This window comes from Ptychodera flava, chromosome 6 (genome assembly GCF_041260155.1).
Source record: "Ptychodera flava strain L36383 chromosome 6, AS_Pfla_20210202, whole genome shotgun sequence".
Classification (NCBI taxonomy): domain Eukaryota; kingdom Metazoa; phylum Hemichordata; class Enteropneusta; family Ptychoderidae; genus Ptychodera; species Ptychodera flava.
The window spans coordinates 37,045,142-37,058,879 of NC_091933.1; the positions used below are offsets into that span (position 1 = coordinate 37,045,142).

Sequence of the window (13,738 nt, forward strand, 5' to 3'; positions counted from 1 at the left end):
ACGCACAGAAAAAACGAAACGATGACGATAGATCCTCTGATGACATGTCATTGCTGTCTCTCTGCCGGAGATAGCAAGTCATCACTAGACTGTTATATGTAATGAAGAGCTTGACACAGAGTATGACTCAAGCTTTTCGAACAACACTGAGGTGAACACTATTAGGTGAAGTTTGCGTTGTGCTTTTTCCAACAGAGAGACAGTAAAACATGACTGATGATGATTGATGATGGAATCGTGAGGCAGAGACGTGCTTTTTTGTGTTCGAGCCAATATTTTGCTGAGACAGTGTAAGTCCTGTAATGTGGATATCAAGAAAATGTTGTTTTCTGCATATTTTGGAAGTATTTACTGCTGTCATCTATGGGTGAGTTTTAATAGGTTAACAGTGATGTACAATGATGTCTGGAGATGATTCCTTGGAATTTCACCTTTTAGTAATGCTTCCGGTATTTATGAATCAAATGGCATCATGTCATTTGGTAAAATAATTAGACGGAATGTCTATAAGTTTAGATGCAGGATGGAAAAATCCACGAATAAGCTTGTGAAGACCACATGTGAGTCAGATAGGTACTTTCAGAGTAAGTCGCTACAGTTGTGGATGAAGCAGCTATATACATTAAAACAGTATGAGGCATTAGTTTTTTGTATGATGACCTTAGACTACACGAAGTCTGAGAACAGAGTCTGCAATCAGTATTCTTCGTGAGTTTGTAATCTTTCTTTTTCTGTTCTATGGACCATTTAAGTCTGAAATAAACTTAATAATAATAATAAAAAACCCCAAGTTAAAAGCAGTTCAAGTACTTTGTCAGCCGACCAAACGCAATAACGCGATATAGGCTCGTTGCCGAGGACTCAGACTTACCTACTTGGTGCTGGATATCTCTGGAACGCCATGTCATTTTATGACTTAAATCTGAAAAGTTTAAAGGCCACATGCCTATTTAGGACTTAAAATTACAGGTCTTTCAGGGTGACCGTTTACAATTGCATGTTCATCTCACATGTTTTCTTCTAAAGTACACACAAAATGTGTTGATAAGCCAGACTTTAAAGTTGCCGACTCATTTAATCACTGGTTAGAAAAACATGAAAGTCTCTGGGATCTTACGAAAGAGGTATCTCTTATTTGCAAGAAAAGCATAGCAGGGGTTATATGGTCCTAGCAGAGACGGAACACTAATTTCCAGAACACAGGGTGCCAGTTTATGACCTCTCTCATGTAAACAGAAAGGCAATTGACTGCACACACATGCAAATTGACCACTCACACACAATGATTAAATGAGTGGGCAACGTTACTGTAATGTCTAGCTTATCAACAAAGTCTTGTATACTTCAGAAGAAAACATGTGTGATAAACGTGCAAGTGTAAACAGTCACCCTGAAAGACCTGTATGTGATGACGTGACTATCATGTGACAAGCTGACTAGTAATGATGGTTGGTCAGCACCACACTCATATAAACTTTAGGCATTTCGATTAGATGGGTTTCTTAGCTGAAAGTTGGTAAAACAAGAAACTTTCCTCTTCACAACCAGACAGGGTGTTTCTCAAATTAGACATCCAGCGTTTCAGTAATCCGGCCTTCAGGTATATGAAATAGGGAGCGTGATCAACTTCGATATTTTGATACTTAAAATGGCTAATCGTGATAGGAAAGATTATGACGGCAAGAAAGTTCCTGAAGGTGGCTGGGGCTGGGTCGTCTGTTTTGCTTCGTTTTGGACCAATGCAACAGTATTTGGAATCAACAACTGTTTTGGTGTGCTTCTCGTGGCCATACTCGATGACCCTCAACTACAGAAGTCAGGAGCAAACGTCTTTAACACAGGTAATGTGATGACAAGTTTTCAAAATTTATCAGGCATCTTAACTAACAGGAATTTAATAATTACTGGCCACCCGCTAAACGACGTTCTGCAATTATTAATGCTCATGCCATTTTCATAAATTGCGTGGCTGAGAAATACTTCGATTTTCAAATGATTATTCTCACTTAAAAAAGGCTACACCATGTTTCCAGTTGTAATCGGTTCTTCATCTTGACTTCGCCATACATATTTCTGAAGGCTTTGTGTCCCGGCCAATGTGAACAATTGAACCAACGATAGCCTCACGAATGTGAAGAGGCATAGTAGAGGGTCTATCAGGAATCGATATTCTATAAATTATGTAATATATTATATATACAGGCAAGGCTCACATGATAAAGTTTGACAAAATTTTCGTGTATCAGCTTTGCATATCGTTGTTCATACACGCCTGCGTCTATTAATGTAAGAGTAATTTTTTAAAGAGGAGAAGTAAAACAACAAAGGAAATACTACAAGAAAGTGGTAGGTTCGGGTTGTGAACTTGTAGCAACCTGGTTTATTATTCTACGAGTTAAGGCCTCGACGACTATGTTTAATGTACGTGGAAATTTAATCGGCATACTGAGGCTGTGTTACCAAGTCTTTAAGTACGCTTTGACTGGTTCGTCCTGTACGCCAATCATCACTTTACCTAACTGGGGAAATGGACAAAGAGACTTGAATCGTTTTAGCAATAACATGATTGATGATTGGTATTTTGTATTTGCATTGTGTAGTTTTCAAGACATGTCTGGACTTGAAATACTGGAAGGGACACTTCAGATGTTTTCTGTGACATTTCCCGCCACGACAATAAAAAGGCCAATGGTTTTTACAACGCTCGTTGCAGTGAGGATCAATTCAATGGGGTGTGCGTTGTTTGTGTAACTTACATGTTAACGTATTCTTGTGCAAGTTTAAGTAATGGCTCGAGCAAGGGCGATATATGGAAATGATACAAGATAGAAAAATAGTCTCAGGTGTCCGGAGATGAAGATGATGCTACCATGCCAGTATTTACTCGAATATTTAAATTTACAGTTGCGAGTGAAATATGAAAGTGAATAACACTCCGATGAAATTGATGGTGTAACAACTTAAATGTTGATTAGATCGTTAGTTTGTCAGATAAATAGTATCGAACAATCTTATGAGAGTTGATGGGAGGCGTAGGTCACAAGTCATACGTTCAGAAGGCAAAAATATAATTTCCTTTTCATATTACTGCAGTTCAGAGAAGTACATCTCCGTTTGCTTCTGTTAGAGTTTCCTTGCGTCAGAAATACACCATAAAATTACACTGAAATTAACAAAGGTTCACATCTTCCTTGCCTCATCAATCTGCACCGAACTTGGAAATATCCCTTTCTGTCATGTTAGCACATATGGTCTGTGACCATTCTACACTTAACGTCTTGTTAATTTCGCGTTTTTCTTATTTTCAGCATGGGTTGGTTCTCTTACTGTGTTCATGACGTTCTTCGGAACCTACATGACGAGCATTTTGACAGACAGGTTTGGTTGCCGGAGGACAGCGTTTGCCGGGTCAATCATTGCATTCGTAGGTTGTCTAACGAGTTCGTTTGCAACGCGGTTAGAAATCTTGTACTTGACCTATGGGATTGTCATCGGTGTTGGATTTTCGCTGACCTACATGTCATCCTTGATCATCATCGGACACTACTTCGATGAAAAGAAAGGTAAGGCTAACGGCTTTGCAACCTGTGGTAGCGGAGTGTCCACAGTTCTGCTGCCGCCGGTTCTGAGATATCTGATCAACACGATTGGACTCTGGCACACGCTACGTTTCATCGCTGGCTTGGCATTTCTTCTCATTCCGTGTGCGCTGGTATTCAAAGAAACATCAAGCCCGGGTGACGGCTTGGACGTGGCAAATGGCAACAGCAAGAATGAAGTCTGCTGTTTGGGACATGTCAATTTAAAGATATGGAGAAACAAAAGCTATCGAATCTGGTGTATCGGTGTTGTTGTTGGACTTCTTGGCTACTTTGTTCCGTTTGCTCATTTGGTAAGAGCACAACATTAAATGTTGTTTTCAACCGATGCATGATACAAAACACGACTTTTACGGCATTATTTATTTGCTTATCTAATAATTAGTTGAATTTAGTAGTGGATATAATCGATAACTTCTTTTAAAAATGACAGTACTCCGTATTGACTTCTTCTCTCACAGTTTCAACAGCGTTGAAATTACGAATTAAACTTTATAAAATAATTATTGTGATGTAATGGGGAATGTAAAGAAGTGTGATTGCTTCTGTTTCTTCTTTCAACATATCAACCTAAAATTGTGCACACTATCCTGTGCATAGCTACTGGCTGCATGTAAGTGATTTAATTTGTTGTCAGACATATTTTGATGCATTTTTCCTATTCTTTCTTAGATCAAGTACGTTGAAGAGGTTTCTCCTGATCCGAACACAAACGGTCCTATCTTAATCTCTTTAATAGGTTTATCTTCCATCGTTGGCGCTGTTGCACCTGGGCACCTTTCCGACATGAAGGCAGTAAAAAAATTCATGACTGGCATTGAGTTTCAGCAACTATCTTTCATCGTTATTGGCACCTTTAACTTTCTTGTTCCTACCCTTGTTCTGAGCTTTCCAGCGTTGGTGGTGGCTACGTTGATCATGGGTATCTTTGACGGATGTTTTGTGTGTATGATGGTACCAGTGGCTATCGACATTGTAGGAAAGAAGGATGCAAGTCAAGCTGCTGGTTTCATATTCTGTATCATTGCTCTTCCAATGATTGTGGGAGGACCAACGGCCGGTAAGTTGTTTCTCTGTTCCATTGAGGTCTCATATGCCCACGAATTAAAAGCGACGGTCTCGTAAAGCCAGATTTAATGAAACTTTGCTGATGACTTACATGTGTGGTGCATATTATATGTTTGTTGATGCACAGGCGGCCAAGACGTGTAGAGTTTTTCTCCCTGTTTTCTAACAGTCCCTCCACTCACGGTTTTCTCTCTATCAGTTCCTCTCCTTTTCTTCATTCTCTGACTGATCGGGGTAAATAGAATAATTATTATATCGATAGAAATGTCCTGTCTTTCGCAATGTTGACCAACCCATAAATCCCCGATAAGTCCATGGATTAGCATAATTACTTGTGTTGACTAATTAATTACAAGATGTGTATATGAGAGATAAACATTCTTGTAATTGGGTGTAAAATAAATAAAGAGCCAAGAGGCTAGGTTTGGTTATATAATCATTTACTCCGATCAGTAAGAGCATGAAGAAAAGGAAAGGAACTGATAGAGAAAACAGTGAGAAAAACTCAATACGTCTGGACCGCCTGTCGTTGATGTAGTGAAAGAAACATTTCGTTCATTGCTTGCGTTGACTACTTTTAGGGAAATATTTTCTATGATGTTTTCACAACAGGATGAAGGAAAACTAATAAACTGACTTTTCTTTTCATTCTCATGAAAATCTATTCTTTTTATGGCAGGTCTAATTTATGACATCACCGGATCTTACAACCTGGCGTTCATCCTCGCCGGAATTCCTCCCATACTTGGAGCTTTCATAATGTGCTTTGTTAAAGTAGAGAGAGAGCCACATTCGAATTTGGAAAATTCGAAAACTTTAAAGGAAAGTGTAGAGATGGTGCGATTAAACAACATTGAAGAGTATGGCGAAGAGGAGAATGGTGAGAGGCAACCTTTGAAACATAAAGATGCTGAACAGTTAGAGAATATCGTACTGTCCAGTAAGTCACACCAACCTCAAATGGCACAGTCCAATGGCCTCGCTCCTCTTGCTAGTATAAGTGAGGTTGACGAATTTGTATGACATTATGCAACATTCTCTCTCTGTAACACCATGGTGTGAGGACAAAGATCCACCAGGAACTCAAACGTCTGTTGAATATGTACTACCTTTGATTCTAAGAAATCAAAGTTTGTGTTATCGACTTATCTTAATTATCTTGTCTTGACATGTCTTAATTTTCTCTTTATAATCTTCAAAATGACAAAAACGTGTATAATACTAAAGTGAGCTTTCCCTTCCAAAATGTTTTGCTTCGAAGTAAAAATGTGTTAAAAATATTTACAGATTTGCTAGCTCCTACGTGGAAAAAGGGTTGATTTTCCAATAATTCTGTATGTGCATCCAGAAGATCATGTGAATCAATACTATGGTGCCAGATTGTTGAAATATTGACCATGGTATCCTGTGTACAAAGTAAATTTGCTGTAGTCAAGAAGTGATCTCAGTGTGTGAATCAAGGAGAATTGTGGGTAAGCTCACACATTTTGTGGTGATACTAATACTTTAGAATCCCATTCGTTCTGATTTGTAAGATTAAGGATTTCTCAGTGACGGCTGGCGAAAAGGCCACCCCCCCCGAATTTAACATGTTTTGTTTCCTGTAATCCGAGAATATGCGCATTATGACTTTTTTAAAGTAAAAAAATGTGAAATATGCATGCTCTGTCAAGTTTTGGAAAAAAGGTGCTGCTGACAAAATGTGAACTTTGACGTATCATGGGTTATCTGCATTTATGGACACTGCATTGTGAATGCAACTAGCAGAAATATAACATATACATTGTGTGAGTTCATGTTATGGATCAGGTGTTCTGTTCAACAAAGGTTCTGAAATATTCCTCAGGAATGTTGCTTTCAGTAACAGCCACTTTCTTTTGTGGCAACCAAATTTGAAAAAAGAGAAAAGAAAACACTAGTTGAGTTTCCCCATTTTTACCGTGAGTCTGCAAGTTATTCAGCATCATCAGATGAAAATGTATGCTGGACTTGTGCATGTAACATTTCACTTTCCAGAAATATCTGGAGACTTGCAACTTGTGTACTATTAAACTTCAACGATAGATATCACTTTGCCAATTATGTGCTCCTACAATTTTTTCACTGAATTATGTGTGCTTAGCTTGTCTTTGTGTGTATCATGTGTATCAGTGAGAAAACTTACGTCGTAGTCATGTTTATGTACACAAATTGTTCTGTCAAAAGTACAGAGGATTGGCATGGTACCCCAGAATGAAAGTATAAAATGATTGGTTTTGCCTTGCAATGAGATAAATAATTTTACGTTTGATGCAAATAGCGATTTTTCTTTGCATAAGGTAGAAGACTACCCAGGGGCTATGCAAAATTAGTCATTGCATAAAATTGCATACATGTAGAAATGTCAGAATACATACTAGAAATATTGTCAATTTCATAGAACTTTCACAAATGATCCACTGAAAGATGCTTTATTGAAAAACATAAAACAAATACTATGTTACTGTGCTTAATTTTTTTTCACAATTTTTATTACATTAAATAAGTTGGCACCTTTGTTATTGGATGAGTAACTTCATACATCATGTTTCTATTTGAAATACTACATGTAGATGATACTTAAGAATCAAGAGTGTAATGAAATAAATATTTTTATCCACCATGGCTATTGTTTTCTTTGAACAGGTCAAATTTGCAATAAAGTCATGTGTAGAGCTCAAAATCATGGGGTAATGGATAATTGAATGTAAATTATCTCAAAAAGTAGATTGGGAACAGCCATTTTACAAGCTACAACATATGTGATTTCTAGAAAATGACAATATTCTTGGTATTGGGTAGTCCCCACCTTAAAAGTCTACATTTTTAGAGACAAAAATGACGAGGATCAAACAAACACTACGAACGGACCGTTTCCGCAAAAGTCAAATTAGGTCAAACAAAATAAATTGTGCTGTTCCGATAACATGGTTTTCAAAATTAGGGTAGGAGGGTCGGTAGGATTTTTTTTCAAAATATTTTTTATTTTTAAATACGCATTTTTCAGGGTTCAAGCCCTGCAGTTGCTAACAGTTCCATCATCAGATTAGATTACTGGTTGACGTGTATATTTGTTTGAATGTCATACGAAACTGAACTGTCTGAATCATAATTCTTTGACAGCAAATTGTACTGTTAAAGCACAGTCCGGTTTCAGACCTGCTTGTCTTCGGTGGTGCATGGTTACGTCCATGGGTGGTGCAAACTGCCGGTCGCCCGCCATTAGAACTTGAAATGCATCAACGGTTTTCTTGGCTCTCGTAATTCCTCAACTTTCGCAGTCGCTCAAAATAAAAGTGAATCACGGTCACTGAGTGAATGTATTTCACGTTTAAGTTCATTGTAGCGTCGCCAACTTGGATATTTATCTGCTGGACTTCAAACCACGGCCCAGCCGCAATACTGGCAAACTGAACTCGAGTGGAGTGTTTTTTACATTGAGAAAAACCTTGGTCGTTTTCCTCAAGAATTTGTTCGAAAGTCCGTTTCCGATTTACAGCAGACAACAACGATCTTTCCTTGCCGTGATCGCATTTGCAAAACGTACGTAATACAGTACACGTTGTGCGTATCGCTGGCCGCCATATTGTTTGTAACGTATGTGCAACGATGAATAACGTCATAGGTTTCGCGCTAGTTCTCGCGTGATTTTCTCTTTATTTCTTGCGTGCGTGATTTTGCGGGTTTTTTTCTTTCTTTTTTTACTTCCGCGTCCATATAACTCTAAAAAGGTAAAAAATGGGATAGGTCGGGTTATCGGAACAGCACAATTATTTTTGTTTTGCCTTAGAATAGCCCCCTCCTCCAGTCTGTAAAATAAATCTGGAACGTTTACTCACAATGGTAGAAGGCGATATTCCCAACAGGCAAAATTGGGATAAACCCTTGGACAATCTACCATAAGACGATGCATTTCTCAACCGATCACAAACATGACAGGACCATGTCTCTAAACCAGCAGATAAGGGTGGCAGCCAAGTCATAATGGGTCAAACTTGGCATTACAGGAAATACGAAGAACTCCTAATGGCCCTGTCACACCTTGACGATTTAGCCGGCGTAAGCCAAGGTATGAAACATTTGGCAATTTTGATACGTCGGCATACGCTGGCTTAATCGTCAAGGTGTGACAGGGCCCTAAAGAAGACACCAAAGTTTAGAAAAACTGAACAGTGATTCGACAAGACTCTACACAACAGAACGACAAAACACGACAAATCCTCTGGAAACGGAAGAATCGGATATCGAACTATGCAGCTACATGATTAGTGCCCCACAACAATAAGTCATTGTAAATGATAGAGTCCCCGGCCACCTGTAATTAGGTAATTTGTGACTGAATTGAAGTCGAAGCACTGGTTAGAAAATGCGACTGGTAAGCATCGGTATATAATCAAAGCTACGTCATAGCACTCTGTCTTTGTGTCAACTTTAAATGAAATTGGTCTTGCATGTCTGAGTTATGGCCCCAGACCGACCAAAATTAAACAAAATGGCCACCATGCGGCCATATTAGATGTTATCACATAAAAGAATTGACTTGCTTCTCACTCCATAGTAAGTACGCCCTTGTTCCAAGTTTAATTTAAATCCGTCCTGGAGTAATATAATGGCTGTGTGCTGACAAAAATACAGCTAGATGGCCATATTACATGACATCATGAAACAAACTGACATGCGTCTGTATATCTTGGCAAAAAGGTAGAACGAGAATCGGGACCTGGGACATCACGACACCGCCATCTTGTAATAAAGATCTAAAGTAGTGCTCACAATTGACAACTTATGAGTCAGCTTCAGTTACTGAAGGCACAACGCACATTCCCTAAAGGTACAAGCGCAACAAAGGACTGAAATCTGTCTAGGCGTGTCTGGGCTGACTGGCTCGAGACCAACAAAATTAAAACAAGATTGTTTGTAACCGATTTCTTGTCGTGGCAGAAGGCGACATGCACGGTTACTCTCACAGTGATAAAAATACTTTAATCAATTTCGGGTGCTGTTAATGACAAAGAGATTAATATTTAAAGGACAAATCATTTGATCCTTATAACGACCAAAACAGCGCATTTTGCTGCTTTTTCTTCAATTATAATAGAACCTAGGTTCAAACTTGTTTGTCACAGGTCGAATAACATTGTTTTCGTCGTCATAGGGATACACTAAAGTAAACATTTCAAAGGTAGACACATGACAGGCGCGTCAACACGCAATAAAATAAACTGAAAGGTAATGTGGTACAACAAAAGCTTTAAGAATAATGGTTTCTGGTTTTAATTTCAGGTCAACCTTGTTTGATTATACTCTGTTATCGTTCATTTGCATAGTAACTACAACATTCAGGTTTAGAGAGGCTGATGATAAAGCAAGGACGTTAACAAAAGACAAGCATTCGGTCAAAACTTTAATGTTATTGTATTGTCAAGAAAACTTATATCTTGTTCGAAATCTTTATTGCTTTAGACAATAAATTATTAACAACATCAAAAATACATAATATGTCTTCATTAATAAAGACAATTTATGGAACAAGAAAAATAATGGTCAGCGTTATACCTACACAGGTACATAGAGATTTATTTTCGAGACAGTGCCTTAAGTTAGGGCGCGTCTTGAAACTAATATACTTACACTTTTGCTCAAACTTTCCTATATAAGACTATCAATCATTGAGTAGTATCTGGTGCGCACCTGATATATCTGGTGCGCATGAGATAGTATCTGGTGCGCACCAGATACTATCACATGCGCACCTGATACTATCTGGTGCGCACCAGATACTATCTGGCGCACCAGATAGTACCTGTAATTTAGGTGATTTGTGACTGAATTGAAGTCAGTGCACTGATTAAAAACTATCTCGTAGCCACGAGATACTATCACGTGCGCGCGAGAAACTATCTCGTAGCCACGAGAAACTATCTGGTGCGCACAAGATACTATCTGGTGCGCACCACCTGTTACTATCTGGTGCGCACGAGATACTATCACGTGCGCACCAGATAGTATCTAGTGCGCACGGGAAACCATCTGGTGCGCATCAGATAGCACCAGATACCATCTCGCGCGCACCTGATAGTAAGACTTGCGAAAGTGTTTGTATATCCTATGCCCCAGATAAGATATTTTCTCATGCTCACAGCATACTAATTTATCAATCACAATAATAATAATTTATTTGGTAATATAGGCCACCGGCCTTTTTACGCTACAGGAAAACAAACAGAGACAAACTTTGGGCTTACACATAGACTTGTTTGACAATAAAACAACATTGTAAGTATCTCTGGAAAGGTATATTTACATTATACTCTCTCTTTCTTCTGAAACTGTAAATAATATACTTTGATATATTCAATATTGTACGATGAAGTGGAGAGTTTATCAGATTTATAAATTTCCTGAGATTTATAAATTTCATAATAATATGGTGAAAGAAAACATTTTCTCAAAACAGTGTAAACAGGACACACAAAACAGAAGTGAATCTCATTTTCAACTTGATGCATATCACATAACGGGCATAGCCTGTCTTCCCTTGGCATGTTCTCAAATCGACCACTTTCAGTGCGGAGATTATGGTTTGAAACTTTGAGTTTACAAAGTGCCCTTCTAAATATATCAATATTCACAACACATCAATATTTCTCGAAGACAAGGTTATTTTTATACAGTCGATAAGTTTCCAGCTTGGAGACAGCAACAAGATTCATTTTCCATTGCCGGGAACCAATATTAGAGGATCTTTGTTTGAAAACAGAAAGAAAAGTGACCTCATTACCTACGGTTTGCATTACCCAAACAATACCAAAACCAAAGCTAAATAAATGTCTTTAACATTTTTAGCCCAGCAACACAACCCCTTTTCTGTCATATCAAATTGGTAATTATAATTGTTTTAATATATGTAGCATTGTAACTACGTAACAATTTCAGCCAGTATTTAGTAATACGAGGCAATTTCACTAATTGTAATGGCAATCTACCATTTCTAGTTACACGTTCTTGTACTAACTTTAAGGACATACTTACAAAATTAGTTATGAACTTTATCAATATCAAATCCCTTATGAAACCCCAACACTACACATCCATATATGAGAATTGGTAATACTTTGCAGTCAAATATTCTTAAAGCTATATTAATATAGAGATCGTTAAATTTATGCAACTTTTTTAATATTATACAATGCTTTTCTACGGCCAAGTTTTCTTGGGACCTTGTCCCGATACCTGAGCAGGAAATATTACACCAAGGTAATTAACATAAGAATCTACTTCCACCTGTGTTCCTTCCAAATACCATTTTTCATAATTTTTCAACCTCCCTCCATTTCTAAAAACCATATTTTTTGTCTTGCTTGTATCGATTTTTAACTTCCATTTCTTACAGTAATTGCTAAGTTTATGAAGTTGTCGTTGTAACCCAACTGCATTACTGGAAAAAATAATTACATCGTCAGCAAATAATAAATACATAGCTTTAACATTCCAACATACACTCCACTATAGAGACCACTATTCAGGGTTACTGCAATGTCATCAATAAAAAGATTAAACAAAAGAGGAGAAAGTACAGAGCCTTGCTGGACTCCTAATGTACAGTTAATACTATCTGGTGCGCACCAGATAGTATCTGGTGCGCACCAGATATATCTGGTGCGCACAAGATAGTATCTGGTGCGCACGAGATAGTATCTCGTGCGCACCAGATAGTATCTGGTGCGCACTAGATACTATCTGGCGCACCAGATAGTACCTGTAATTTAGGTGATTTGTGACTGAATTGAAGTCAGTGCACTGATTAGAATGTGTGACTTGTAAGAATAGGTATATACCCATAGCTATGCGTTATAGCAGCCTGTCTTTGTGTCACCTTTTAATGAAATTGGTCTTGTATGTCTGAGTTATGGCCCCAGCCTGACCAAATTAAAACAAAATGGCCACCATGCGGCCATATTGGATTATATCACATAAAAGAATTGACTTGCTTCTGGCTTAATAGTAAGTACGCCCTTGTGCCAAGTTTAACTTAAATAGGTCCTGGAGTAATATACTGGCTATGTGCTGACAAAAATACCGCTAGATGGTCATATTACATCATATCATGAAACAAACTGACATGCGTCTGTATATCTTGGCAAAAGGTCGAACAAGAATCGGGACCTGGAACATCACGACACTGCTATCTTGTAATAAAGATCTAAAGGAGTGCTTACAATTGACAACTTGCGAGTCAGCTTCAGTTACTGAAGGTACAACTTACATTCCCTAAAGGTAAAAGCATAACAAAGGACTGAAATCTGTCTAAGCATGTCTAGGCTGACTGGCTCGAGACCAACAAAAATTAAAACAAGATTGCCAACAGGTATGCGTATTCTATTGTATCGCGAATCATGTTGACGAGCAGCTGTATTACACAGCACTATGTCCTGAAGCGGACTTTGAATGAAATAGGTCCAGTCATGGCTGAGCAAAGGCCCTGGAAGGACAAACAAAATGGCCGCCAGACTACAATAATAAATCGTATTGCGAGATATTAAAATTGATGTGCATCTGAACGTCATGGTACTATGTCCGTCTTCCAAGTTTGATTGAAATCGGTTATACTTGTTCCAAATCAACAAAACTTAAAACAAAATTGCCGCCAAATGCCAGTCCTGGACTGTTTTGAATAACAAATTAAAATGCATATATTAGTCATGACGTGCTGTGTTTGTGACAATTTTGAATGAAAGCAGTCAAGATGTGTGTAAATTATAGCTCTTCGTACTAAATGACCGCATTAACCACATTTTCTCAAGTTTACGGTGCTTTCTGTAATAGAAGTGCAAAATCTATTGTTTGGTACGAAATCGTGTCACCAATTAGCACTACCAATCATTTTATTAATTTACTTCAGCAGACGAAAGGTTTCAAGTGAAACCTGTGATACAGTGTCACTGAAAAGGCTTAAAATCAGTTGTCATTGGTGTTTAAGTTTACAATGCTCAATCATGACATGAAATTTATACACGCGGCGGACATTTAAAAATGTGGTCGGTCAGAATAAG

At 38.0% G+C, this 13,738-nt stretch overlaps 2 protein-coding genes across 4 annotated transcripts in view; one reads left to right on the plus strand and one right to left on the minus strand.

Moving 5' to 3' along the window:
- LOC139135656 (interferon-induced protein with tetratricopeptide repeats 1B-like) overlaps window positions 1-13,738 on the minus strand; it is a 75,992-nt gene that overhangs the window by 36,056 nt on the left and 26,198 nt on the right. The window lies entirely within an intron of this gene.
- Window positions 1,463-5,690, plus strand: LOC139134480 (monocarboxylate transporter 10-like). Its single transcript, XM_070701340.1, has 4 exons — window positions 1,463-1,841; window positions 3,309-3,892; window positions 4,272-4,659; window positions 5,347-5,690. Exons 1-4 carry the CDS (start codon window positions 1,649-1,651, stop codon window positions 5,688-5,690), a joined length of 1,509 nt encoding a protein of 502 aa, XP_070557441.1. The 5' UTR covers window positions 1,463-1,648.

What these genes read in the sequence shown, in the direction of transcription:
- LOC139134480 (XM_070701340.1), top strand. Translation starts at nt 1,649, where the DNA reads ATGGCTAATCGTGATAGGAAAGATTATGACGGCAAGAAAGTTCCTGAA. An exon ending in AGCAAACGTCTTTAACACAG is followed by an intron (nt 1,842 to 3,308) that starts GTAATGTGATGA and finishes TCTTATTTTCAG; the next exon opens with CATGGGTTGGTTCTCTTACT. An exon ending in TGTGGGAGGACCAACGGCCG is followed by an intron (nt 4,660 to 5,346) that starts GTAAGTTGTTTC and finishes TTTTTATGGCAG; the next exon opens with GTCTAATTTATGACATCACC.